The sequence below is a fragment of the Octopus sinensis genome, linkage group LG15 (assembly GCF_006345805.1).
Source record: "Octopus sinensis linkage group LG15, ASM634580v1, whole genome shotgun sequence".
In the NCBI taxonomy this organism is placed as follows: domain Eukaryota; kingdom Metazoa; phylum Mollusca; class Cephalopoda; order Octopoda; family Octopodidae; genus Octopus; species Octopus sinensis.
Window position 1 is genome coordinate 12,601,704 of NC_043011.1, and position 23,175 is coordinate 12,624,878.

At 35.8% G+C, this 23,175-nt stretch overlaps 1 protein-coding gene and 1 long non-coding RNA gene across 7 annotated transcripts in view; one reads left to right on the forward strand and one right to left on the reverse strand.

Moving 5' to 3' along the window:
* LOC118766204 overlaps window positions 1-10,378 on the forward strand; it is a 59,047-nt gene extending 48,669 nt beyond the window's left edge. The window contains exons 2-3 of the long non-coding RNA XR_005002111.1: window positions 8,686-8,754; window positions 10,242-10,378. This is a non-coding gene — a long non-coding RNA (uncharacterized LOC118766204). The remainder of the gene's footprint in view (window positions 1-8,685; window positions 8,755-10,241) is intronic.
* LOC115219746 (cAMP-specific 3',5'-cyclic phosphodiesterase 4C) overlaps window positions 1-23,175 on the reverse strand; it is a 734,075-nt gene that overhangs the window by 338,624 nt on the left and 372,276 nt on the right. For 4 of the 6 annotated variants that reach the window (XM_036509482.1, XM_036509481.1, XM_036509480.1 and 1 more), the window contains exon 1: window positions 9,600-9,849. The exons of the other annotated variants lie outside the window; for them this stretch is intronic. In XM_036509482.1, coding sequence (XP_036365375.1) covers window positions 9,600-9,760 — 161 coding nt within the window. In that variant the 5' untranslated portion in view covers window positions 9,761-9,849. Of the gene's footprint in view, window positions 1-9,599; window positions 9,850-23,175 lie in introns of those variants that run through there. 6 annotated transcript variants of the gene reach the window in all.

A 23,175-nucleotide genomic window follows, 5' to 3' on the forward strand; every position in this document is an offset into this window, starting at 1 on the left:
TCAGTTATTTCTAACAATTAAGTGGCATAGGTAATAAATGTGAAACTCGTTATGAAGAGAGTTGCTAGAATATTTACTAATGTGAGATTACTGACTTTTAATTCAAAGATCATTTCCTATTGTTTCTCATGAACTGAAGGATATGCATTACATTGCAAGATTTGTAATGAATGCACACAAATATGAAAATAGTTTTTTTTTTTATTTTTCTTAGTTTTTTTATTATTATTATTATTATTATTATTATTATTATTACTATTATTATTGTTATACATACATACATACATAATAATAATAATAATGATAATGATGATAATAATAATAATAATAATAATAATAATAATAATAATAATAATAATAATAATGATAAGTGGGTGTAAACACGTGAACAAAATAAGAATAAACAAAAACAAAAACAAATTACACGAATGTATATAAACAGGAGATACAAATATTACAGGCATCCCCCCCACACACACACATATACACACTAACTAAACATAGATGCACATAGAGATATGCGCATATGCAAATGAAGACACATACAATAGAAATACAAAATGGCTGATGGTTAGTAAGGAGAGACACACAAATAAGAAAGAAGAAAGCAAAGGACCACTGATGTGGTCACTGGAGTGTGACGAAAGAACTCTGGCCGAAATAAGATTAAGGTTAATGTAAAAAAAAATAACGCTGAAGCAAAGTAACACCAAATATATAGTGTGTGTGTTTTATTGGCTAAACTGGCAAAATGACCATTCCTAAATACAACAATAGTTTTAAAAAAATAAAAGACTGAGAAAAACAATCAAGCAGACAACGTATGAGAGAGGAAACATCTAAGTAAAAATATTTTTACTAATTGTAGTTTAATAAATATTTTTACTAACTGTAGTTTAATAAAATCTAATTCAACTTAGATAAACTGGTCTTATCAACTTGATATGTGACAGAGACACCTCTGTGGAGGCACATGACCTAGTGGTTAGAGCAGCGGACTCGTGGTCGAGGGATCGCGGGTTCGAATCTCGGACCGGGCGATGTGTGTGTGTTTATGAGTGAAACACCTAAGCTCCATGTGGCTCCTGCAGAAGGTAATGGCGAAACTTCTGCTGACTCTTTCGCCACAACTTTCTCTCACTCTTTCCTCCTGCATCTTGCAGCTCACCTGCGACGGACTGGCGTCTAGTCCAGGTGGGGAACCTATATGCCAAAGAAACCGGGAAACTGGTCCTTATGAGCCAGGCATGGCTCGAGAAGGAATAAGAGACACCTCTATATAGAATCATGGATATTAAAAGGATTTCAGAATGTAAAGAGTTCAATGATTGTATCACCTTTGACCACATGTAGGCCCTGTATTGCATTGCTTTTAGGAGTCAGTCCATTAAAAGTAATTGCAAGAAAACCAGGAACCTTTATGTAGCCTCTAGAAATAGAAGCCAATTCTCCCTTAAAGCCCTCCCTACCATCTTAAAAAAATTAAAAAAACACACTCAAAAATGTAACCCTAGATAGATAGTAATTAAAATAAAATTGGAATAGTCATGGCTGGAATGCCTTTTATCTTAAGTCTGCTGGATCAAAGCCAACTAATACAAGCATTTCTCTCTTTTTTGTTTTTTTATTTATATATCATTAGTGTTGTAATGAAGGTACCCATTATTTTCTTTCAGATTATTTCTACTTCAGAGCTAAAAATAATAGATGCTCTGTGTAGACTCTAATTAATACAGAATTACCAACTTCCCTGTAAGAATCTTACAAACTCTATGAGCAGCATCCAGTATTAGAATATTGAAAGGATTTTGTATTGTCTTTAATAGCATAAGTTACTTTATGATTTACAGCATAAAACATAAGAGAGCTTTGTGTATTATACAGGAAGGATGTATCTCTGTTTTTTTATCTTGTATTTTTACAAGATTTTCTATGGTTGCTAATGCTTATTTCAAAATGTTTAATAATACTTCTTTCTTTCAATTTCTGATTTAGTAGACAGAAACTGAAAGAAGCTCATCATTATATATATATATATATATATATATATATATATATATATATATATAATGCATCCTTCAAAACTTCCATACTTCCTGAGATTCGCCAACACAAACTACACCTGATTTTCCCCCCTCCATACACACGCAAGCATGTATCTGACTCATACACTGTTTGCTTTCCAGACGTTTGTACATTACTGCATATGCTTTATACGCGCTTTTGACAAGTTGTGGTGCACCTGAGCACTGTATACAATAATTTCATTATTACATATGTATATGAAAGTTTGAAGTATGTAATAGAAGAAGCCCAAGAATAAAAACATTATCCTTGCAACATACTTAATGTATATGTGTTGTTTTAAAAAACCAGAAACTGCAGGGGAAAATCCCTTTAAAAACATATAACATTAAAAAATACACTATATTCCAGAGCTATATAGTAGGCATAGCTTAGAGGCACTGGCATGGCTTATAGGCCCTGGTGTGGCTATAGGCATATGCAAAGCTGTGTGGTAAGAAGCTTGGTTCCAGGTTCAATCCCACAGCATAGCACCTAGGGCAAGTGTCTTCTACTGTACTCTCAGATTGACCAAAGACTTGTGAGTGGATTTGTTAGGTGGAAACCGCGTGTGTCCATGTCTTTATGTCTGTGTTTGTCCCCACTCACTGCTTGACAACTGGTGTTGGTGTGTTATGTCCCTGTGACTCAGCAGTTCAGCAAAAACAACTGATTGAATAAGTACTAGGTTAAAAAAAAAACCTGTTGTCAATTTGTTCACCTAAAATACCCTTCAAGGCAGTGCCCTAGCATGGCCACAGTCAGATGACTGAAACAACACACACACACACACAATATGTATGTATGGATGGATATATGTGTATGCGTGAATCTGAGTTATGTGTTTGTGCCTCCTCGTCTTGACATCGTGTGATCATTGTAAACAAGTGTTACCATAGGACAATCAATGTCATTCCTATCTAATCAGTAGAAATAAGTGGAAGCAAGTGAGGGTTGGCAACAGGAAAGGCATCCGGCTGTGGAAAACTGAATGCTAAAATGCTGCTGATGGTGTGATGGTGGTGGTGGTGGTGGTGGTGGTGGTGGTGAAAGTGTCCAGTTTTCAGTCTGCAAAGCTATTTATTATTAAGGACTATTTATCTAATTTTATTTACTCCAGTGTTTGAAAAGAATATTATCAATGTCTTTTAATATCTAAAGTTCTAGAGTAGCAGCCAGCGATAATTGTCTTATTTTCCTTCACATTATGGCTTAGCTTGGTTATAGAATTATTGAATGAGACATTGGGTTAAACAATACTTTAAATGTGTAAAGATATGCAAACCATCCTTATCAAGACAGCTTGGGTTCATCTATTATGGATGAATGAAATTATGACAATTCATGTTAAACATTTGTACACTACAATACTTCTTTCTCATTGAAAGTCTAGTTACTTTCAATTTGTCTGCTACATTCTATAATCAGATCTTTGTAGTAGTTAAGAAAGTCTGACTTCTTATTTTGATGTAATCTATCAATTAACAGATAGCAGTGATAGCATTATATCAAAGATCTAAAGGTGAAAAAATACTAAGAGTCTGCTGACAACAGACTCCGAAGTCTTTTTATAATAATGTGTTTCGTGATTATAAAGCATGTTTTGCTGTAACAGAATAACGTGTCATGGTGGTATTTTGGCAGAAATATAAGCTGTTGAAGGAATATAAGATATAGTCTAGCTATACTATAGGTTAGAGAATATTAAATGGTGTATAGCTTGACTAAACATTCAACTATTTCTTTTCATAATCTGTTTGATCAAATTTAAATTGAGATGTAATTTTAATCTGAAAAACTACAATTTTTAACACAAATACAAGGCTTGCAAGTTTGGGAAAAGTGTATTGTTCAATTAAAATCAACCTAAATCCTAATTGGTCCTTGTTTTACCAATGTCAGAAAGATGAAAAGCAAAGCCAACTCCAGCAGAATTTTAAATTAGGACATAAAGTAAATACTGCTGAGCATTTTACTAGTTGCTCTACTATTCTGCTACCAAAGTACCTCTCTGAGACTGAAATATAACAAATATGTAGTAATTTATAAAGTATAGAATTCCTACAATACACTTATTTAAGTATTCAGGAAAACTAGTTTCCTGAATAAAATTATGAAGCTGACAGTCAAACAGTTATTAATTGAACTTTAATAAATTATTCTATGAAAAAAAAAAGAAAGAAATATATATTAACAATTATAAACAAAAAGTTTTTATACATGTTTATATTTGTAAGTGATGTGGATTTTGTGTAAATTCAAATAGCTTATCTAACAATAAAAAAGCTGATGTGATGATGGTGTATATCATATTTGCTGTGAAATGCAGTTTTTACACATTAAATTTTCAAGTATAAGCATACCTTTTCCTAAATGAATACATAAAAAATGTTGAATGTGAAATAATAGATTAGAAATGTGGGCCAGACCTCAGAACTTTATCGAATATAACCTGTTGTTTTAAACACTAAATAGTAGTAAACAAAAGAAGCAAATTATTTACTTGGACATAAGGAATAAATGATAATTTTCAACACCTTATTCATTAAAGCAAAATTATTATAATTTATGTCGTAAGTACCTTGGTAAATCTGGTACTGGCAAAAAAATACTGTGGTGTCCCTGTTCATTGGTGCCCTGAGCACAAAAAGGGTTTTATTTAACAGTTAATCCATCTCTGCATACAACAAAGTGTGTCTGCATGCACACAGTAATGAAAAATAGATGAATAAATTGACCCAATGTCAGTTTTCAAACTTCAATTTTATGTAGACTTCAATCCTGTCTCAGTATCTTGAGTGATTTATGGCAGCATCTATATTTGGTTCAAATTCTATAAGCCACCCCACTGTCTTTATTTCTCTAGATGTTTGTATAAAGTAAGCTTATATTTAATCATTTAATCTTGTTCTAAAGTAACTTTGAGGCTCAAACCTTGTGAAAGAATATGCATAGCATCATAATTCCATTGGGTTTCATCCAGTTCCAGAGTAGGCTAATCCATATGCATTTCAGACAGATTGTATCCGGTCTATATGGATATTTTAAAATTATTCAAGCATTAGTGTACATTTGACACTAAATAAATTACAGAAATCTTATAAGAGACATAAAAGAGAAATTGGATTAATGATGGTTAAGTCTGTTAGGATTATCATTTTATCTTGACGTTCATTTATTTACATCACTGGATGAATGAATGGCTTGTGAAGGCTGTACAGGTTATGTACAAAGGTGAAGATGGTATTTCCAAAACAAGGGTATAGTCGGTAAGGTAAGAAGAAGTTGGAAAATGTTCAGGGAGCTATTACCACTGCAGGCAACACAGGCTTTCTTCCTCAAAGTGAAGGGCAAATTGAATGACATTTTGCAAAAGACCAGTTCCTACATAGATGACATCCTAATGGACAAGACCATAGTGCCTGCCGCAGAGGTTGTGAGACATCTGAATTCGGGCTGATTGCAAAGCCACTGGAGCCAATGGTTGGAGGAGCTGCACTGGGGCTTAAGCTTCAGAGAGACAGAACAGGCGAGTTGGTGTTTCATAGGGGGAATGAGATCCTGGAGCTGGGTACCAATGTCAGCAGGAGAGAACTGTTTTCAATGTGCAGGAAGTTCGTAAGTTACTACCCGATCGCGGGGTGGTTGTGTACAGCATGAAGTTATACCAAGCGACAAGCAGAAGGGGAGAAATGAAGTGACAAGGTGGGAGAAGGGACGGTGGCAATGATGCAGGAAATGCTGGAGAGGAAGACCCAGTCAGAGGGAACTGGCATGTGCCCAAATCAGATTGTGGGACCATATGGTGTGATACTAGCAGCATTGCAATAGGGGTTGTGTTGGAAATTGAAGGTACCAAAGTAGAGGATGCCGCTTGGCTTCAAAAAGCAGACGACAACAACCACATCAATGTCACTGAGTTGGTGCTGAAGGAAATGAATTTGGCCTTGAAATGGGAGCTGCACTCCATCGAAATCTGGATGGATTCAGCTACCATGCTTGGCTGGGTAGGATCAGTGATCACTGATGAAGAGGGTGTGAATCAAAAGGGCTGCAGAAATGCTAGCGAAGTACCACCTAGGGATTCTACGGGAGCTGATTGGCAAGTTCAGCCTGAAGATAAATGTAGTCTTTGTGCCTTCAGAGAGAAACAAGGAAGATGCTCTAACCAGGGTAAAAAAGGCCTGGTTAGGGGAGCCGGAAGAATCGAAGCAAGGGGTAGCCACGGTGTTAAATGACTCCGAGCTAAGGAGACAGCTGGCTATGCATCATATGGTAGTGGATAGGACCCTGTATCTCGCCAGGAGGATTGATGCTTACATTACTAGACAGAGCATCCAAAAGGTGGTCAGGAACTGTGACAGGTGTCAATCCATCGACCCTGCCCTGGGTGTGTATGAGCAGGGAAACATTTCAGTAGAGCACAACTGGAGATGACTAGCAGTGGATGTAACACACTACTGGCAGAGAACATATCTTTCAATGGTCAATTGTGGGCCAGGCTGGATGGCCATTTGGGGGGAATTGAGGACAAGCACTGTGGACGAGATGGCACGTATTCTAAATGAGGTTTTCTTAGAGCAAGGCCCTGTGGATGAATTGTTGATGGACAACAGCACAGCATTTCATTTGGAGGCACTGAAGGAGATACTTGACAGGTGGAAAGTGCACCGCTTTTTCAGAGTAGCATACAGGCCAAGTAGAAATGGGATCATGGAGAGACATCATAGAACAGTCAAGGCCATGGTGGAGAGGGGACATGTCTCACAGCTGGAAGCGGTTTTCTGGTACAACATGTTCCCCCAATCAGAACAGGCCAAAGAGTCCGTGCCACATAGAGTGATATTCAAATATGAACGGCAGCATCTGAGTAAACCACTGAAATACTCTGTAGAAGAGTGAGGTGGGAGATGAAGTCTGAGTCAAGCCACCAGAGGTATGCTGAACAACTCAGTGGAACAGAGGAATAGTGATGGCAGTCAATTCCAAAAGCAACATCTGTGTGGATTGAATTGCTGCATCATATCTTGGATGTTCATAGGATTGTCGCTTCATTGGCTGATTATTGTGGAGAAGAAGAAGAGAATGAGGTTCCCAGTTTAAGAAGATCACAACGTGCAAGGTGCCCACTCAAGTGGGTGGTAGATTTCAAGTGAGGAGGTGATCTTTGAGATCAGTAGGGCATGTGGGGATGAGCCAGAAGAAGAGGTCCATGATATCAATGGTCAAGGGACTGACCAGAAGGGGAAGTGTGAGAGGGGAAGTGTGGGGGAGACAGGACAGGGGTTGGCCTCTTTTCACCAGCTGAAGCATCGTGAATGGACGTCAGGGAATTCGCTCCTGGGTTGGTTAGATAGCAGCTGCGTATACTGGGTGACAGAGTAGGGCAGGATTACTGGAGAGACTACTACTAGACAGGTGCAGATAAGAGAGGAAGGTAGGTGTACCTCTTTTCATTTCCCATGCTTGACAAAGATGTAACTATGTTTTTATAGAAACTGAATATGATCCAGATTTACATGCTCTCACCATGGAGTTTAACCCCAATATTGTTTTAGAGCAAATTTTATTGTACATTCTTATATAAAATTAATCTAACTTGATTGCATTATAGGTTATTGCAAAGTTATTGTGTATTACATATTTAATTTAGTAATTGAATTATGGCAAAATAATTTGAAAACTTCTCAAATAAAAATTATATTTCAATATTCTTCACTTCAAGGTAAATGTTAATAAATTATATTTTCAAGTTTTTATTATAATTGATTATTTTCAGTTATAACCAGCCTTGGTATGTTTTCTAATGAGAAACAAAATGAATCTTACATAACTGAAAAACTAATTATAGAGATTATTGCTTCTTTACAACCATTAATATTATCTTACTTAAAACTTGTTGTGGTAAACTTTGCCTTTAATCTTTCTAGAGTTGATAAAATAAAGCACTGGCATTGATTTGGTTGACTATCCTTCTAAAAAACATTGTGGCCTTGTGCCAATGTTTTTCATTAAAGTGATAGGCATAGGAGTGGCTGTGTGTTAAGTAGCTTGTTTACCAACCACATGGTTCCGGGTTCAGTCCCACTGCGTGGCACCTTGGGCAAGTGTCTTCTACTATAGCTTCGGGCCAACCAAAGCCTTGTGAGTGGCTTTGGTAGACGGAAATTGAAAGAAGCCTGTTGTATATATGTGTATATATATATATATATATATATATATGTGTGTGTGTGTGTGTGTGTGTGTGTGTGTGTGTGTGTGTTTGTGTTTGTGTGTGTGTTTGTGTTTGTGTGTGTGTGTGTGTGTGTGTGCGGATGTTTGTGAGTCTGTGTTTGTCCCCCCCAACATCACTTGACAACTGATGCTGGTGTGTTTACGTCACCGTAACTTAGCGGTTCGGCAAAAGAGAACGATAGAATAAGTACTAGGCTTACAAAGAAGTCCTGGGGTCGATTTGCTCGACTAAAGGCGGTGCTCCAGCATGGCCACAGTCAAATGACTGAAACAAGTAAAAGAGTAAAAGAGAGTAAAGAGTATATGATAAAAAACAAAATTTAGTTCCATTCTTCTATATTCTGAAATAATTTTCTGCTGAAGAGAATTTGTTTTTAATCCTTTCAGAGTTAATAGAAAAAAGTGTTCAATGGCTCAATCCAGTCAACTACACCCACCAAATACAATTGTGCCAATGTAAGAAATCAATACATTTCTCACTCAAAAACATTTAAGTGAAAATGATTCAGAGTGTCTATGATGTTGTGTGAATGAGAGAGGGACATGCTAACTTGTAGATAAATTTTACTTAACTAGATAAACTAGAACCATTATTTTCATCAGGTAACCCAAGGTAAGAATTTTTAAGATTTTGCCTGCAAAGACAACACAATGTGTGATATAAGAGTTCTAGCTAAATAATATTTATGTCAAACTCATGTGAGCTGCTTATATATCCGGTCATTTTGTAGTTAATCTATTGTGACAGGATTAAGTTCATAATTTGTGATGTTGAAGATCAGACATCTAGATTGGTAAATGTAAAATCATTATCTTGAAATAATTGATTCATAAAAACAATATCAAAAACCTAAAATATCTAGAATAATAATGAACAGAAAATTTTGTAATTTACCAACAATTATTTTTCTTCTCTAATATAAATTATGATTATTAATGAGAGAATGTTATAACTATATTTATAAGCAAATAACAAATGTAATCATTCATTTATTAAAATGATGCCACTCTGACATTTCTTTTCTCTTACAGATTATTATCAATCTATATCTGAAATACCAATTAAACATTTAAAGACATCTCACACATCTCTTCTATCCTATCTTGATGGGTTCTCTCACACGTGGTCATTGAGAAACATTATATTTGTATAGAAATGATTATATTTTAAAAAATGACAAAAAAAAATTTAGACTTGAAATATCAAATATTAATTTCAAAATTATTTTTCACTCCATCAGAAAATAAAGGATTGAACTAAATAAAATACTTTAATTACATTAAAATGTGATAAGAATTACCTTTTAGCCAAGTCTAGTTTTAGCTTCTGTGTCCTGCTTGAATGAAATACTACAGATCCTTTGGTTGAGTGGCCAGTCTGCATCTCAACGACTGAATTAGACAGAGAGCGGTGAACGTACATGACACCATGATTTGATATTGTAGAAAGATATTGTGCCATTTTACTCCAAGACAGGTTATATACTTCAGATAATTCACCAGTTCGTTTCCGTAACAAATTATGTTGGTCTATAAAAGTGTAGGATTCAAGTTATACTATTTTGGAGTTAGAAGTGACATTATTTCTGATTTTTAAAAAATATTTTTTTGGCAAATGAAATGATATTGAAATGTGTAAAATATTTTAACTTTTATATTCAAGTTATAATTATGCAATAACTGTAGCAATAGAGAAGTAAAGTAGTTTCCATATAATAATACGTGTTCCTATATGAATTGAATTTAATCTAATGTGGTAATATCAGTGATAGTGCTGAGAAATTCAGACATTAAAAAGATATTAATGTAATTAAACCATAAATTTTAAGTAATATATTTTTGCAGAAATTTTTTTTTTTTAAATCATCTATTTATTGTATTATTTTTAAAAGTTTTTGTTTGAAACCATTGTTATAACTTAAACTTTTTTCTTTTCATTTCAGCCTTTTCCAAAGTATTTGATGTAAACATTTTTCACTGGAGTATTTTCAACTTTAATCCAAAGTGTATGTTATCTCACTAAGCTTTCAAATATGTTAAATATCATTTCCTACTTCAAGAAAAACTATCCAAGATGTAAATCAATTCTGTGATTACTTGTCAAGTAATTCTTGGCTCCTCTGTATCATCTTGTTAAATGTCATACACTGTAATTAGATTTAGGATAACCTTTTGTTTCGACATCTACTTGGAATGAAGAAAAGAATCGTTTTCTGTTCTTTTTTCTTTTCCTTATTATTTTGAATAGATGATATTTTTCACCAGCAGCACTTGTAAACCAATCATCGACCCTTATTGTTTTGCAAATAGGCAGGAAGTAAACTTGTGATTTATATGTCAATACAATTAAGAAAAATTGTAATCATTTTTGTTATTCTTTACGAAAAGTTATAACCAGAATATCTCACAGCCCTAAAGAAACGCTTGTACATTATACATATATATGTATATATAGGTGTGTATGAATATGTATATATGTGTGCATATATACATATAAATATATATATATATATATATATATATATATATATATATATATATATATATATATATAGTGTGTGTAAGATGTCTATTAAGATAGAAATAAACAGACAGAGTGAGAGATAGATAGATGTCACCTTATTTATCCGTGTGAGGTAGAAAGTACTAAGGTAGGAGTGAAGGTTTGTTCTGTAGGTTAGCTACTGATTTCATCCAACCGCAGATAAGACAACTACATGGCAGTAGGATACAATCAAGAAGTTGCTTTCAAGTACTGTTTGTTTTTATATTACTCACACAATATATACTTTCTATTAATAAACAGCACAGCATACTACTCCAGTGAATATTACTACGACCTGTAACAGGTCTACTCATATCTTTGTCCTCATAGAAAACTGACATTCTCTCTACAAAGGCAGATTAAGAAATAAATGTTATTTCCTCTCCTTACCAATAAATTTTACGCACTTCAACCAGAAAACCAACATTACTTTCAACATTATTTTTTAATATTAATGTCTAAGAAACATGTATCTATATACGTTGCTATTTTTATACCAATTTCCTCCTGCTTGTTTAGTTTGTAAACTGAGGCATATTTATGTGTTTTTAGAATAAATGTTCTCCGACTACTCAACCATACTGGTACCAGTCTAATATAAAATACAGGCTTATGTTCCAATAAATTATTAATAATATATTAAAAAATTCATTTCACAGATATACACACACACACACATATATATAATATATATATATATATATAAGTAGGTGAATGAATTATCTAAGCATGGAAAATTCGTTTAACCGATACCTGGGTAGCAAATTCACGTCAGAAAACACGGTTGAAGCGACCTGTCAAGGGTAGAAATATATATATATATATAATATATATGATGCATAAATTCCAATAGGCTGAAAGTTATATATAGTGATGAAACATTTAAATTTACTTAAACTTACAAATTTTATTTATAGATGTTGATATAATTAATTATTAGTACAGTTTTATAATTTCTTCTGGAATCAGAAAGAAAATGAGAAACTGTAGAATTATGGGTATATACACTGGAACTGAGATATGCAAACTGTATATTCTACACATGTTGAGGAATAGATCTGGATTTGTAGAGATAGCAGTATACAGAGATGACAGTCTATCTACATCAATGCACATGAACAAAAAGATTTAGAAAGCATCTAGAACAGCTACAAAATAATAGCTCAAACTTGCCTAATTGTTGATAATTACTAAGAAACAGAGATGAATTATAACATTTATTTCTTTACTACCCACAAGGGGCTAAACACAGAGAGGACAAACAAGGACAGACAAAGGGATTAAGTCGATTACATCCGACCCCAGTGCGTAACTGTTACTTATTTAATCGACCCCGAAAGGATGAAAGGCAAAGTCGACCTCGGCGGAATTTGAACTCAGAACGTAACGGCAGACAAAATACGGCTATGCATTTCACCCGGCATGCTAACGTTTCTGCCAGTTTGCCGCCCAGGCAAAAACATGGTTTTTAAAGATGCAGTATTGTTTATAGCAATATATAAACCCCCAAATCAACAGGACCAGAAAAAGGGAATGAAAGGTGAAGAAAGTCATAAAATTGTAATATGATCTACACTAGTGGTTCTCAAACATTTTTGTACCTATGCACCCCTCTGATTCCTATTTTACATGGATGGACATCCATAGCCATTTTATGTTTAAAAAACACCTATCATATTTTGATAATTAAATATTTATTAGGAATTCTATTTAAAAAATGCTAAAATACTTTGTATATTGTTAAAGTAGAACCAATTTATTGCACATAATTTTAATAGCAAAATTTTATATGGACCCCCACCTGAGGACCACTCATCTACATCATCCCAAGAATAAATAAACATCCATTAACACACAGTTCATCCACAGACACTAACCATAAAATAAATACATAAACATAGGATCTTTCAGTTTGAACGGCAGTTTTTAACATAATTTCTAGGTACATAATTTAAACTATTAAACTCTTTGTATTTAATGTGTTCCTTCCTTTTTTAGAATTATTGAAATGCAATAGATCAATACTAGGGTCATAATTATGGGTGACAATTTCATATGACATCACTAGAAAAAACTGCCGTTCAAACCGAAAAGATCCTAAACATCTAACTACTCACATCTTTCACAGAAACCACACGATGTCAAACAGGCATGCACACACGCACACACACAAGCTCTCTCTCTCTCACATACTCCTTCTTACATCTCCATAAATCTATAGAATCTATAAACCAGGAGACAGACAAACCTGAAGTACAGAGAGTGTGTCATTGCTGAGGTTACGAAAGGCAGTGGAAGGACTCTGACAAACATAACCAATTGATTAACCAAATAGTTAATCAAATAACTCCATGTCCCCCTACATAACCAATTGAGTACCAAATAGTTAATCAAATAATCAGGTCCCCCTACATGCCTTGATTTTGCTTTTGAGCAAAAATTAAAACTAACTAACTAACTAACTAACTAACATCAAGAATCTTGCAAACCAAATACAATCACAAAATCATCCCACTCAGTTTTTAATCTAATTACATTACCAAAAACACCACAAAATTTCCTATCTTTAATCAGGAAACATTTCCTTTATGGTATCAAGAAATACAATCTCTTTAAAAAGAAAAATGTTTAGATTAGCTATAGTTGCACTAAAAATGTAAGAAGCATGATATAAAACATCAATTACAGTAATTATACTCCTAGAGATACAGTTAAACAAATGAAAGTGATAAGAATAGTCCATCATCTTACTTAATAGATAGTAATTGGATAATGCCTGGCTTCAGTATTGGTATATTAAACCAAGGTCATGTTGAGAGATGGCACCAGAATGAATTACCAAGAACAACAAGTGGCATCTCAAAACATGATAGTAACACTATATATGTCTTATAGAAACAGACATGAAAAGAACCCAATATGTTTGTCTTAATATATTTCATCGTTAAAGAGCAACATTTACAAAATATTGAGTTGATGTACAAAATAAATGCATTTCTCTAACCTATATTATTGATCCATGTAAAAGTTTACCATACAGGCACAGGAGTGGCTGTGTGGTTATTAACTTGCTTACCAGCCACATGGTTCCGGGTTCAATCCCACTGCGTGGCACCTTGGGCAAGTGTCATCCACTATAGCCTTGGGCTGACCAAAGCCTTGTGAGTGGATTTGGTAGACGGAAACTGAAAGAAGTTTGTTGTATATATGTATGTGTGTGTGTGTGTGTGTGTGAGTGTGTGCGCGCATGCGTGTGTGTCTGTTTGTCCCCCACATCGCTTGACAACCGGTGTTGGTGTGTTCACGTCTCCGTAACTTAGCGGTTCGGCAAAAGAGACCAATAGAATAAGTACTAGGCTTACTAAGAATAAGTACTGGGGTCGATTTACTCGACTAAAGGTGGTGCTCCAGCATGGCCGCTCTCAAATGACTGAAACAAATAAAAAAAAGCAAAAGAAAAAATATATGGAAGACCACTATCATATAACAAAGCAACCAGTCACTGCTACCAACAGAAAGAGGCAGTGTGCAAATGGAGGCATGGCACAATTGCTGCAAATTAATTACTTCCAACTACAAACTGTTTAAAACTAACAGAGATTATAATAATATCAAGCCGATAGTCAGTCACAACAGCAGACTACAGAAACTAGTGAACTAATGGAGGAATCACTGCCTGCAATGCTCGAAGTGAGGAGTAGATGGACAGCCAACAACTGATGAAGGGTCATTCTTTATGTTACTTGTCCTGTTTTTCATCTGTTTCTTTCATTGTTTGCGTATCAACTCATTTGTTTTCATATTTCATGTGTTTACGGCTTATGACGTCCTGTACCCATATATATATATATATATATATATATATATATAGATAGATAGATAGATAGAGAGAGAGAGACAGAGGAGAGAGAGAGAGAGAGAGAGAGAGAGAGATGTAGGCTAATACAAGACCCACACTAAACTCCTCACTCGTATCACTCTCGAACTATGGCCTGTCCTTAGCACTTAGCATTACATAACACTCTTTGGGTCTTCTAGATACCAATACCTTTTATACCCTCACTATATATATATATATATAGTACAAAGGATCGTGGGTAAGGCCAAAACAATGCAAAGTAAATCACAAGAAAACAAATATGCGAATTAATGTAGACTTACCTTGTATTCAATATTTCGGGGTTATGACCCACTTTTCAAGAAATAGTCAGCAACATTTGTTTATTTCTTGAAAATGGGGTCATAACACCGAAATACTGAATACAAGATAAGTCTACATTAACTCACATATTTGTTTTCTGGCGATTTACCTTGCATTGTTTTGGCCTTACCCACCCACGATCCTTTATACAATATATTCTACACAATGCTTCATAGTAATTATTCCATTATATATATATTTATAAGCACAGGAGTGCCTGTATAGTAAGTAGCTTGCTTCCCAACCACATGATTCCGGTTTCAGTCTCAAGCAAGGCACCTTGGGCAAGTGTCTTCTATTATAACCTTGAGCCGACCAAAGCCTTCTGAGTGGATTTGGTAGACGGAAACTGAAGGAAGTTTGTCGCATATATATATATATATATATAAAGTTAATCCAAACATGAAAACACAAAGAGAAAACACAATAACGCGAGGATGTGGAACAAATATAGTATTATTGGACGCTCAGGAAGGAAGGAAAGAAGGAGGGTTTGACGTTTCGAGCGGAACTCTTCGTCAGAAACATAGGAAAAGGAAAGATCCAGAGAAGGGAAGACGGAGGGGAAAAAATCGTTAATGGTACACACGCGGTCACATTTTGAATCAATATATATATATATATATGAGAGTTTGTATGTGTGTGCGCGTATGTTCCTTCTGCATCCCAAACCTGAGTTGCCGTTTTTGACGTATGGAGTATCAAAAGATTCAGTAACCTTTTGGCTAGCAACTAAACTGTATTTTTTATTCACCTATTTCCATTACAAAAAATTAAGATTATCATTTTTCTTTTAGTCACCTATTGTAAACGACATCTTTTACCACCACCACCACGATGATGTCACATTTTCTGTGCTCGCACATTCGTTGCGTATGTTAGGCTGATGACTGACAAGTAGGTGTGTGACGGTGTTTCTGTCTGTCAATATACATACATTTTTGTGATGACTGACACACACACACATACACATCTAAAGACAGCTGCAGATACACACAGGGACAAAGATAGGCTTCACGTATGCATTAATGTATATATGTGTTCGTGTTTCTCTCAGTTTATGTATGTAACTGCTCCCCCCCCCTCCAAAAAAACAGTGAAATGCGCAGATATCGAAAGTTTACTTGCAACCTGGACTTCAAACTAACAACAACATTCACTTTCAAGTACTACCAACCTGAAGATTTTCCTGATTTGACACCACTGACAATATTCGCTGATATATCTGAAAAAAATATTGTTCTGGTTATTATAAAAAATTCGGAAATTTGGCGAAGTAGAAAGTCTCAGCACGTGGAGGCACATGGCTTAGTGGTTAGAGCAGCGGACTCGCGGTCGAAGGATCGCGAGTTCGAATCTCGGACTGGGTGATGTGTGTGTTTGTGAGCGAAAACACCTAAGCTCCACGCGGCTCCGGCAGAAGGTAATGGCGAACTTCTACTGATTCTTTCGCCACAACTTTCTCTCACTCTTTCCTCTTGCATCTAGCAGCTCACCTGCGACGGACCGGCGTCCCGTCCAGGTGGGGAACCTATACACCAAGGAAACCGGGAAACTGGCCCTCATGAGCCAGGCATGGCTCGAGAAGGAACAAACAACAACAAAGCCTCAGCAGCTCTTTCAGTATAATTACAGAAATGTTATTCTACTCCTTCTAGCCAGTTTCAAGATAATGTTTTTCTCAACAGTCCTTGTATTCTTCATCACAGTGAGTATCAACGTCGCACAACCATTTTACTCTGTTACTCAATATTTATTCTACAGGCTATAATGTTACGCAGTTCAAAAACAGCATCTTCCTTTTTATACACTTGGTTCAGCGTTCGTTTCAAAATTGTGAAATAAATTATTTTTGTATGTGAAACTGAATTACGCCTTCTGAATTTTCTTGGGTTTTCACTTTCTTCGCCGTGACATTCATTCAATCGTGAATTTTAATAACATTTAAAACATGTTCCAAATAAATGTTGACTTTATGTACTTTCTTACATTGGTGACACATACTAACTTTTGCTAAATTGATGACTTTCCATTTTTTTTAATAGCATAACTGTGTAACCGAAAGTATGTTTTGCACCTGTATTGGCTATATTTCATTTTGCTTGAACTTCGTGTGCGTTCGCTTTGCTGTTTTCAATATTATGAGTGTGTGTGTTTCTGCATTCGTTGCGTCTATAGTAAACTATAGTAAAGAACATTTTACGCTGTTTTAACGTGCCCACATCTAATGAAGTAGCCATCCTTATGGTTGGTGATCCCATTGAAAATCATGATATTCTCATTCGTGCTCAAGATAACAACCTTAAACGTATTTCACAGACTCATCCCTCTTAAGATGCTCTCCAATATAATCTTATTCTGTGGAATGGACAAGATGGGTATTGTCATCAAATGACTTCTATTCTTGCCAACTGATGTTAAGACCAGAACAATCAAATCCTTTTTACTATAAGCACAAGGCCTGAAATTTCGGGGGAGGGGTCCAGTCGGTTACATCAACCCCAATGTCTCACTGGTACTTAATTTATCAACCCCGAAAGGATGAAAAGCAAAGTTGACCCTGGCGGCATTTGAACAGGTAAAATACCGCTCAAGCATTTTGCCCGGCATGCTAACGATTCTGCCAGCTCGCCACCTACCAGAACAATCAAATCAATTACACATGTCAAATAAGCTTTATTTTCATTAACATATTTTCTACGTTATCTCAATAACCAGCTATAGTTACTTGAAATACACTTTTCTACAATGACCAAGTTTCATTACAAAATGAAAATAGTTTCACACTTTCAATTTGAACCAAAATTACAAAGTGTTGCATTATGAGAGTGACAATGTATGAATAATAAAGTAATGTTTCTCCGAATTAGTCACACGAAATAAACTATGTTTTGACTCAACAACTCTTTTTTACGACTAAAATAACCTCGGCAACTAGGTTGGGTTGCACAATTTTGAATTCATTTTCAGACAATATTTTGATTTGCTTCTAATGTATCACTTTCGCCTGATGTTTCACACATTTGTAGAATTCTACTCAGACAAATATTTATGAAAATGTACACAGAAATATTGTATAACCCACAACCAAAAATTCATCAATTTTGTTTAATATGTTATGGGGTAATACAGCCTCTCTCTCTCTCTCTCTCACGCACAAAAAAAGATGTATGCATATGTATTTATGGGCAAAGGTCAGGAATACGCATTCCTGGTGTTTACAGTTAGGGTTACGCCGAAAACGGGTGATGTCCGTATTCTTTACCGCCACTTATTTATGTATATGTATTTATACATGCATATATGGGTACAGGACATCAAAAAAACGTTGAACACAATAAGAAATGAAAAAATAAAAACAAAAACATAAAAACGAACTTTTTTACAAACAACGAAAAAACAGAGTACAAGACATACAACACAAGGAATATTCCCCTTCTTCAGTTGTCCCTGTTTCATCTACTCTATGTTCCGAAGGTAAGGACAAGACTATACATGCAAATTCAAGGTGCAGCTATTGGTGTCAGTGTAGCTGGAGATGTGGCTGGTCTCTTCATGACCTGGTAGAACAGAAAACTTAAACAATCCTTAGCAGAACAATCCACAACTGTTTTGCTTTACTGTAGGTATGTAGATGACATTGATATTCTAGTTAGGACAAATTCTAGTAACTGTAATGTAGAAATTGGGCAGAGCATAATGGAGAGCATTCAGCACGTAGCTAACTCCATCCAACAAAGTATTCAAGGTAACTATAGATAACCCCACTAGGTTCCCTAACAATAGATTCCCTGGCCTTGATACTGAAATTTGGTTAGAGAATTTACATGAAACCCATAGCTTCAAAATATGTTGTTCAGAAGAACTCAGCTTTGTCATACAACATGAAAATCAATATACTGATAGCAGACTTAGGATAATGAATGTGTCCTCACTACACAAGCCTTATGAAGCAAGGAAACATGGGCAAAAGGTATGTCTTTAAAGAAATTCGTGCAACTTTTCTACCAGCACATGTCCGTCTTCTACAGGGCTGCAGCACCATCGAAGCAGAGGCTGTGATTGAGACAACTCTGGCACACGTTGGCTTGAAATGCGTAATGTTGTAATGTTGTAATGTTGTATGATGGACAAAATGAATGATGATACTGAAATAAGAATATTTAAAGAGTTTTTTTACTAGTTTTAATGGCAAGAATTGTAAGGGGAGCTTGTACCACATGAATCTTGGATAATTACATGAAATAATGTTTGGGTTTTAGACCGACTTTTCCTCGTACCCATGTATAAACCGCACCCCTCTTTTTCCTGGGTTTTTCTGTCAGGAAAATGTACAGTTAATACATCGGCAAATACGGTATATATGCATATGTATGTATGTATATATATGTATATATATATATATATATATATATATATATATATATATATATATATATATATATATGTATATTTAGGGCTAAAAACCACTATGTGGACAGCCATATGCTAGAAGTAGATCACATACGATCAAACTACAAAGAAAAAATATGGCAGTCCACATAGTGGTTTTTAGCCCTAAATATACACATGTATTGGAATTTTCACTGATTTTTCTTATTTTTATATGCTAGGCTACTGGTTTTAAATTGATATTAATTAATTTAGTATTCAATTTATCACCCTCATTATTTAAATGTTATATATATGTGTATATATATATATATATATATATATATATATATATATATATATATCGTCGTCGTCGTCGTCGTTTAACGTCCGTTCTCCATGCTAGCATGGGTTGGACGGTTCGACCGGGGTTCTGGGAAGCCAGAAGGCTGCACCAGGCTCCAGTCTAATTTGGCAATGTTTCTACAGCTGGATGCCCTTCCTAACGCCAACCACTCCGTGAGTGTAGTGGGTGCTTTTTACGTGCCACCTGCACAGGTGCCAGGCGGAGCTGGCAACGGCCACGGTCAGATTGGTGTATTTTATGTGCCACCGGCACGGAATATATATATATATATATACATATATATATATATATATATATATATATACATATATATATACACACATATACACACACATATACATATTAAAGATATATGGATTGGACTGACACAATTAGAATACACTTATGTTAGTTCCTATTATAATGGGTTAATGAACCACACGCAAAATTTTGAGAAATAATGATTCATCTTTGTTATATTCTCAATAATCCATATGTTGTATGCATTTATACAGAATTATTATGATTCTTATTCATTATTAGGGATGCAAAAAACATTAACAAAAAGGGAGTATAAACAAATTTACTAGGTATTGAATGCTTCAATTCCAAGGCATTTTAAAAGTACATAGTATCAGCCACTTGGGATTTTAGAAAAATAGAAACTGTATTTATTTATTTTAAAAATTGTAGGATAAAGTAAGACTAAATAAAATTTCCATATTTTGATACTGATATGACATTGTGTAGTAATTTTGAAATCGCTATCTTTACATACACACTGGTTTAATTCCAATTATTTATTAAATATCCAATTTTTTTTTTTTGCTTTTGTCAAAGCTCTTTTGTTGCTTTTTGCAGTGACAAACAAATGTGTCCTCTATAACGGACAGAATCAATAGTCACTGAGGTTGTAAAAAGTAATGAAAGAACTTTGACAAACAAAAATTGGATATTTAATAAATGAGTAGAATTCAACCAGTGTGTGTGTTAATTATATTGGTGGAGGCGCAATGGCCCAGTGGTTAGGGCAGCGGACTCGCGGTCATAGGATCGCGGTTTCGATTCCCAGACCGGGCGTTGTGAGTGTTTATTGAGCGAAAACACCTAAAGCTCCATGAGGCTCCGGCAGGGGATGATGGTGATCCCTGCTGTACTCTTTCACCACAACTTTCTCTCACTCTTACTTCCTGTTTCTGTTGTACCTGTATTTCAAAGGGCTGGCCTTGTCACTCTCTGTGTCACGCTGAATATCCCCGAGAACTACGTTAAGGGTACACGTGTCTGTGGAGTGCTCAGCCACTTACACGTTAATTTCACGAGCAGGCTGTTCCGTTGATTTGGATCAACCGGAACCCTCGTCGTCGTAACCGACGAAGTGCTTCCATAATTATATTGGCATAACGACTCTCTAGACACAGCAAAATTTGTTTCAACATACAAAGAATCTTGCAAACCTGATACAAAAAACGAATTGTATTTACATAGTTTGTATTTCCTCTTTTAGCCTAGTCAAATCTATACAGACATATTAACTAATAGGAACATCCCTTACAGCTGTAGCCAGAAGTAACCAAATTATATTTCAGGTGTAAATTTACACCAAAAGATGAGTCAAAGTTAGCTTCAGGTTGTCTACTGATTAAAACATGGCCAATCAGCTTGGTCTGACAAATCCTTGGCAACTTTCAGGAACTTAGTGATAAAAGGAATCTCATCTCGAAGAATTAATCAGAGAAGCACTTTCTCTTAGCAAAACATTGATTTTATCAACCTGTCTTATTTAACGTATATACACATTCTCACTCTCTCTCTTTCTCACTATCTGTCACTAATTTGGTTGACTAGCTTAGAGCCCATAAGAAGATGTTCTCTCTCTCTCTCTGGCTTAATCTTTGTAGAGTTAATACAAAGCAAAATAAATACAGAAACACATTTTTGTTTACAAATATACATAAATACATTCATATTCTGAACTGCACTGTTGTTCTGAATCCCTATCATGCTCAATAAATTTGCATCTCCCTGATATCTAATTCTTGTTCACTTGCTAACATCCACCCACTAAATAAATTCATTTCTTATTGAAATTGCAATTAAATTCAACTAAATAAAAAATAACTTCATACAACAGAGAAAACAGATATAAAATGAATTAGAAATACACTGTTTATCAAACATTTAACATCCAACAACAAATTGATGACAGGAACCTCTATCTAATTGCTGGAGTTGCTGTTGCTGTTGAGCGAACGGCCTTCGTCCCAGAGCTGGCAAGATGGGAGAAGTCCGAAACGTGGTCCTTTGCTATTCGTAAGACCCGCAGAAGAGAAAGCAGGTCAACCCCCAACACCGAGAGCATCGATGGATGGATGAATGTGGTTGCGTAGGAAGTCGGGGACAAGAAACAGGAAGAAAGAGTGAGAGAAAGTTGGAGCGAAAGAGTACAACAGGGGTCGCCACCACCCCATGCCGGAGCCTCGTGGAGCTTTTAGGTGTTTTCGCTCAATAAACACACACAACGCCCGGTCTGGGAATCGAAACCGCGAGTCCTCTGACCGTGAGTCCGCTGCCCTAACCATTGGGCCATTGCGCCTCCACTGCTGGAGCTGCTCAAAATAGCAGCCATATATCCATCAATTCTCACTAAATAATGTAGTACCAGGTAAACAGTGCCTGAGAAAAGATGAAAGGGTCATGGCTTGAATGCCTTCATCATAAGTCTGTTCAATCAGAGCTAGCCTTGGGCTAAACTACATTAACATTTACGAGAGGCGTTCAATAAGTAATGCCCCTGACCCACTTCCCATAGCAGTAGAGCAACGAAACTTGGCACAGTTATTAGTCTTTTTCTACATAGGAACCACCCAGAGTTACGCATTTCTCCCATCGTTTGATGCGGCTATGGAGACCGTTTTTGTAGAAGAACCCAGCTTGGTCCTCCAACCTCAACGTGACTTCAGAAATCAAGGCTGCATCATCTGGGAAACGCTTTCCTTTCAAAAACAACTTCATGATTGGGAAGAGGTGAAAATCAGAGGGTGCAAGGTCAGGAAAGTAGGGGGGATGGGGAGGAGTTCATAGCCATACGCCTGTGCTTCTGATCTAGCGACAAGCGAGTTGTGGACCGGAGCGTTGTCCTGCAGGAGGAGGATGCCTTTGCTGATCTTGCCCCGCCTCTTGATTTTGATAGCTTCTCTTAATTTCCTCAAAAGTGAAGCATAATAGGCTCCTGCAATTGTGGTACCCTTTGCCAGGAAATCTGTCATCACTACTCCGTCCTGGTCCCAGAAGACTGTGAGCATGACCTTGCCAGCGGAGGGCTGCACCCTTGCCTTCTTTGGAGGGGGTGAGTCACGGTGCTTCCACTGCATTGACTGGGCTTTGGTCTCTGGATCATCGTGATGGACCCAG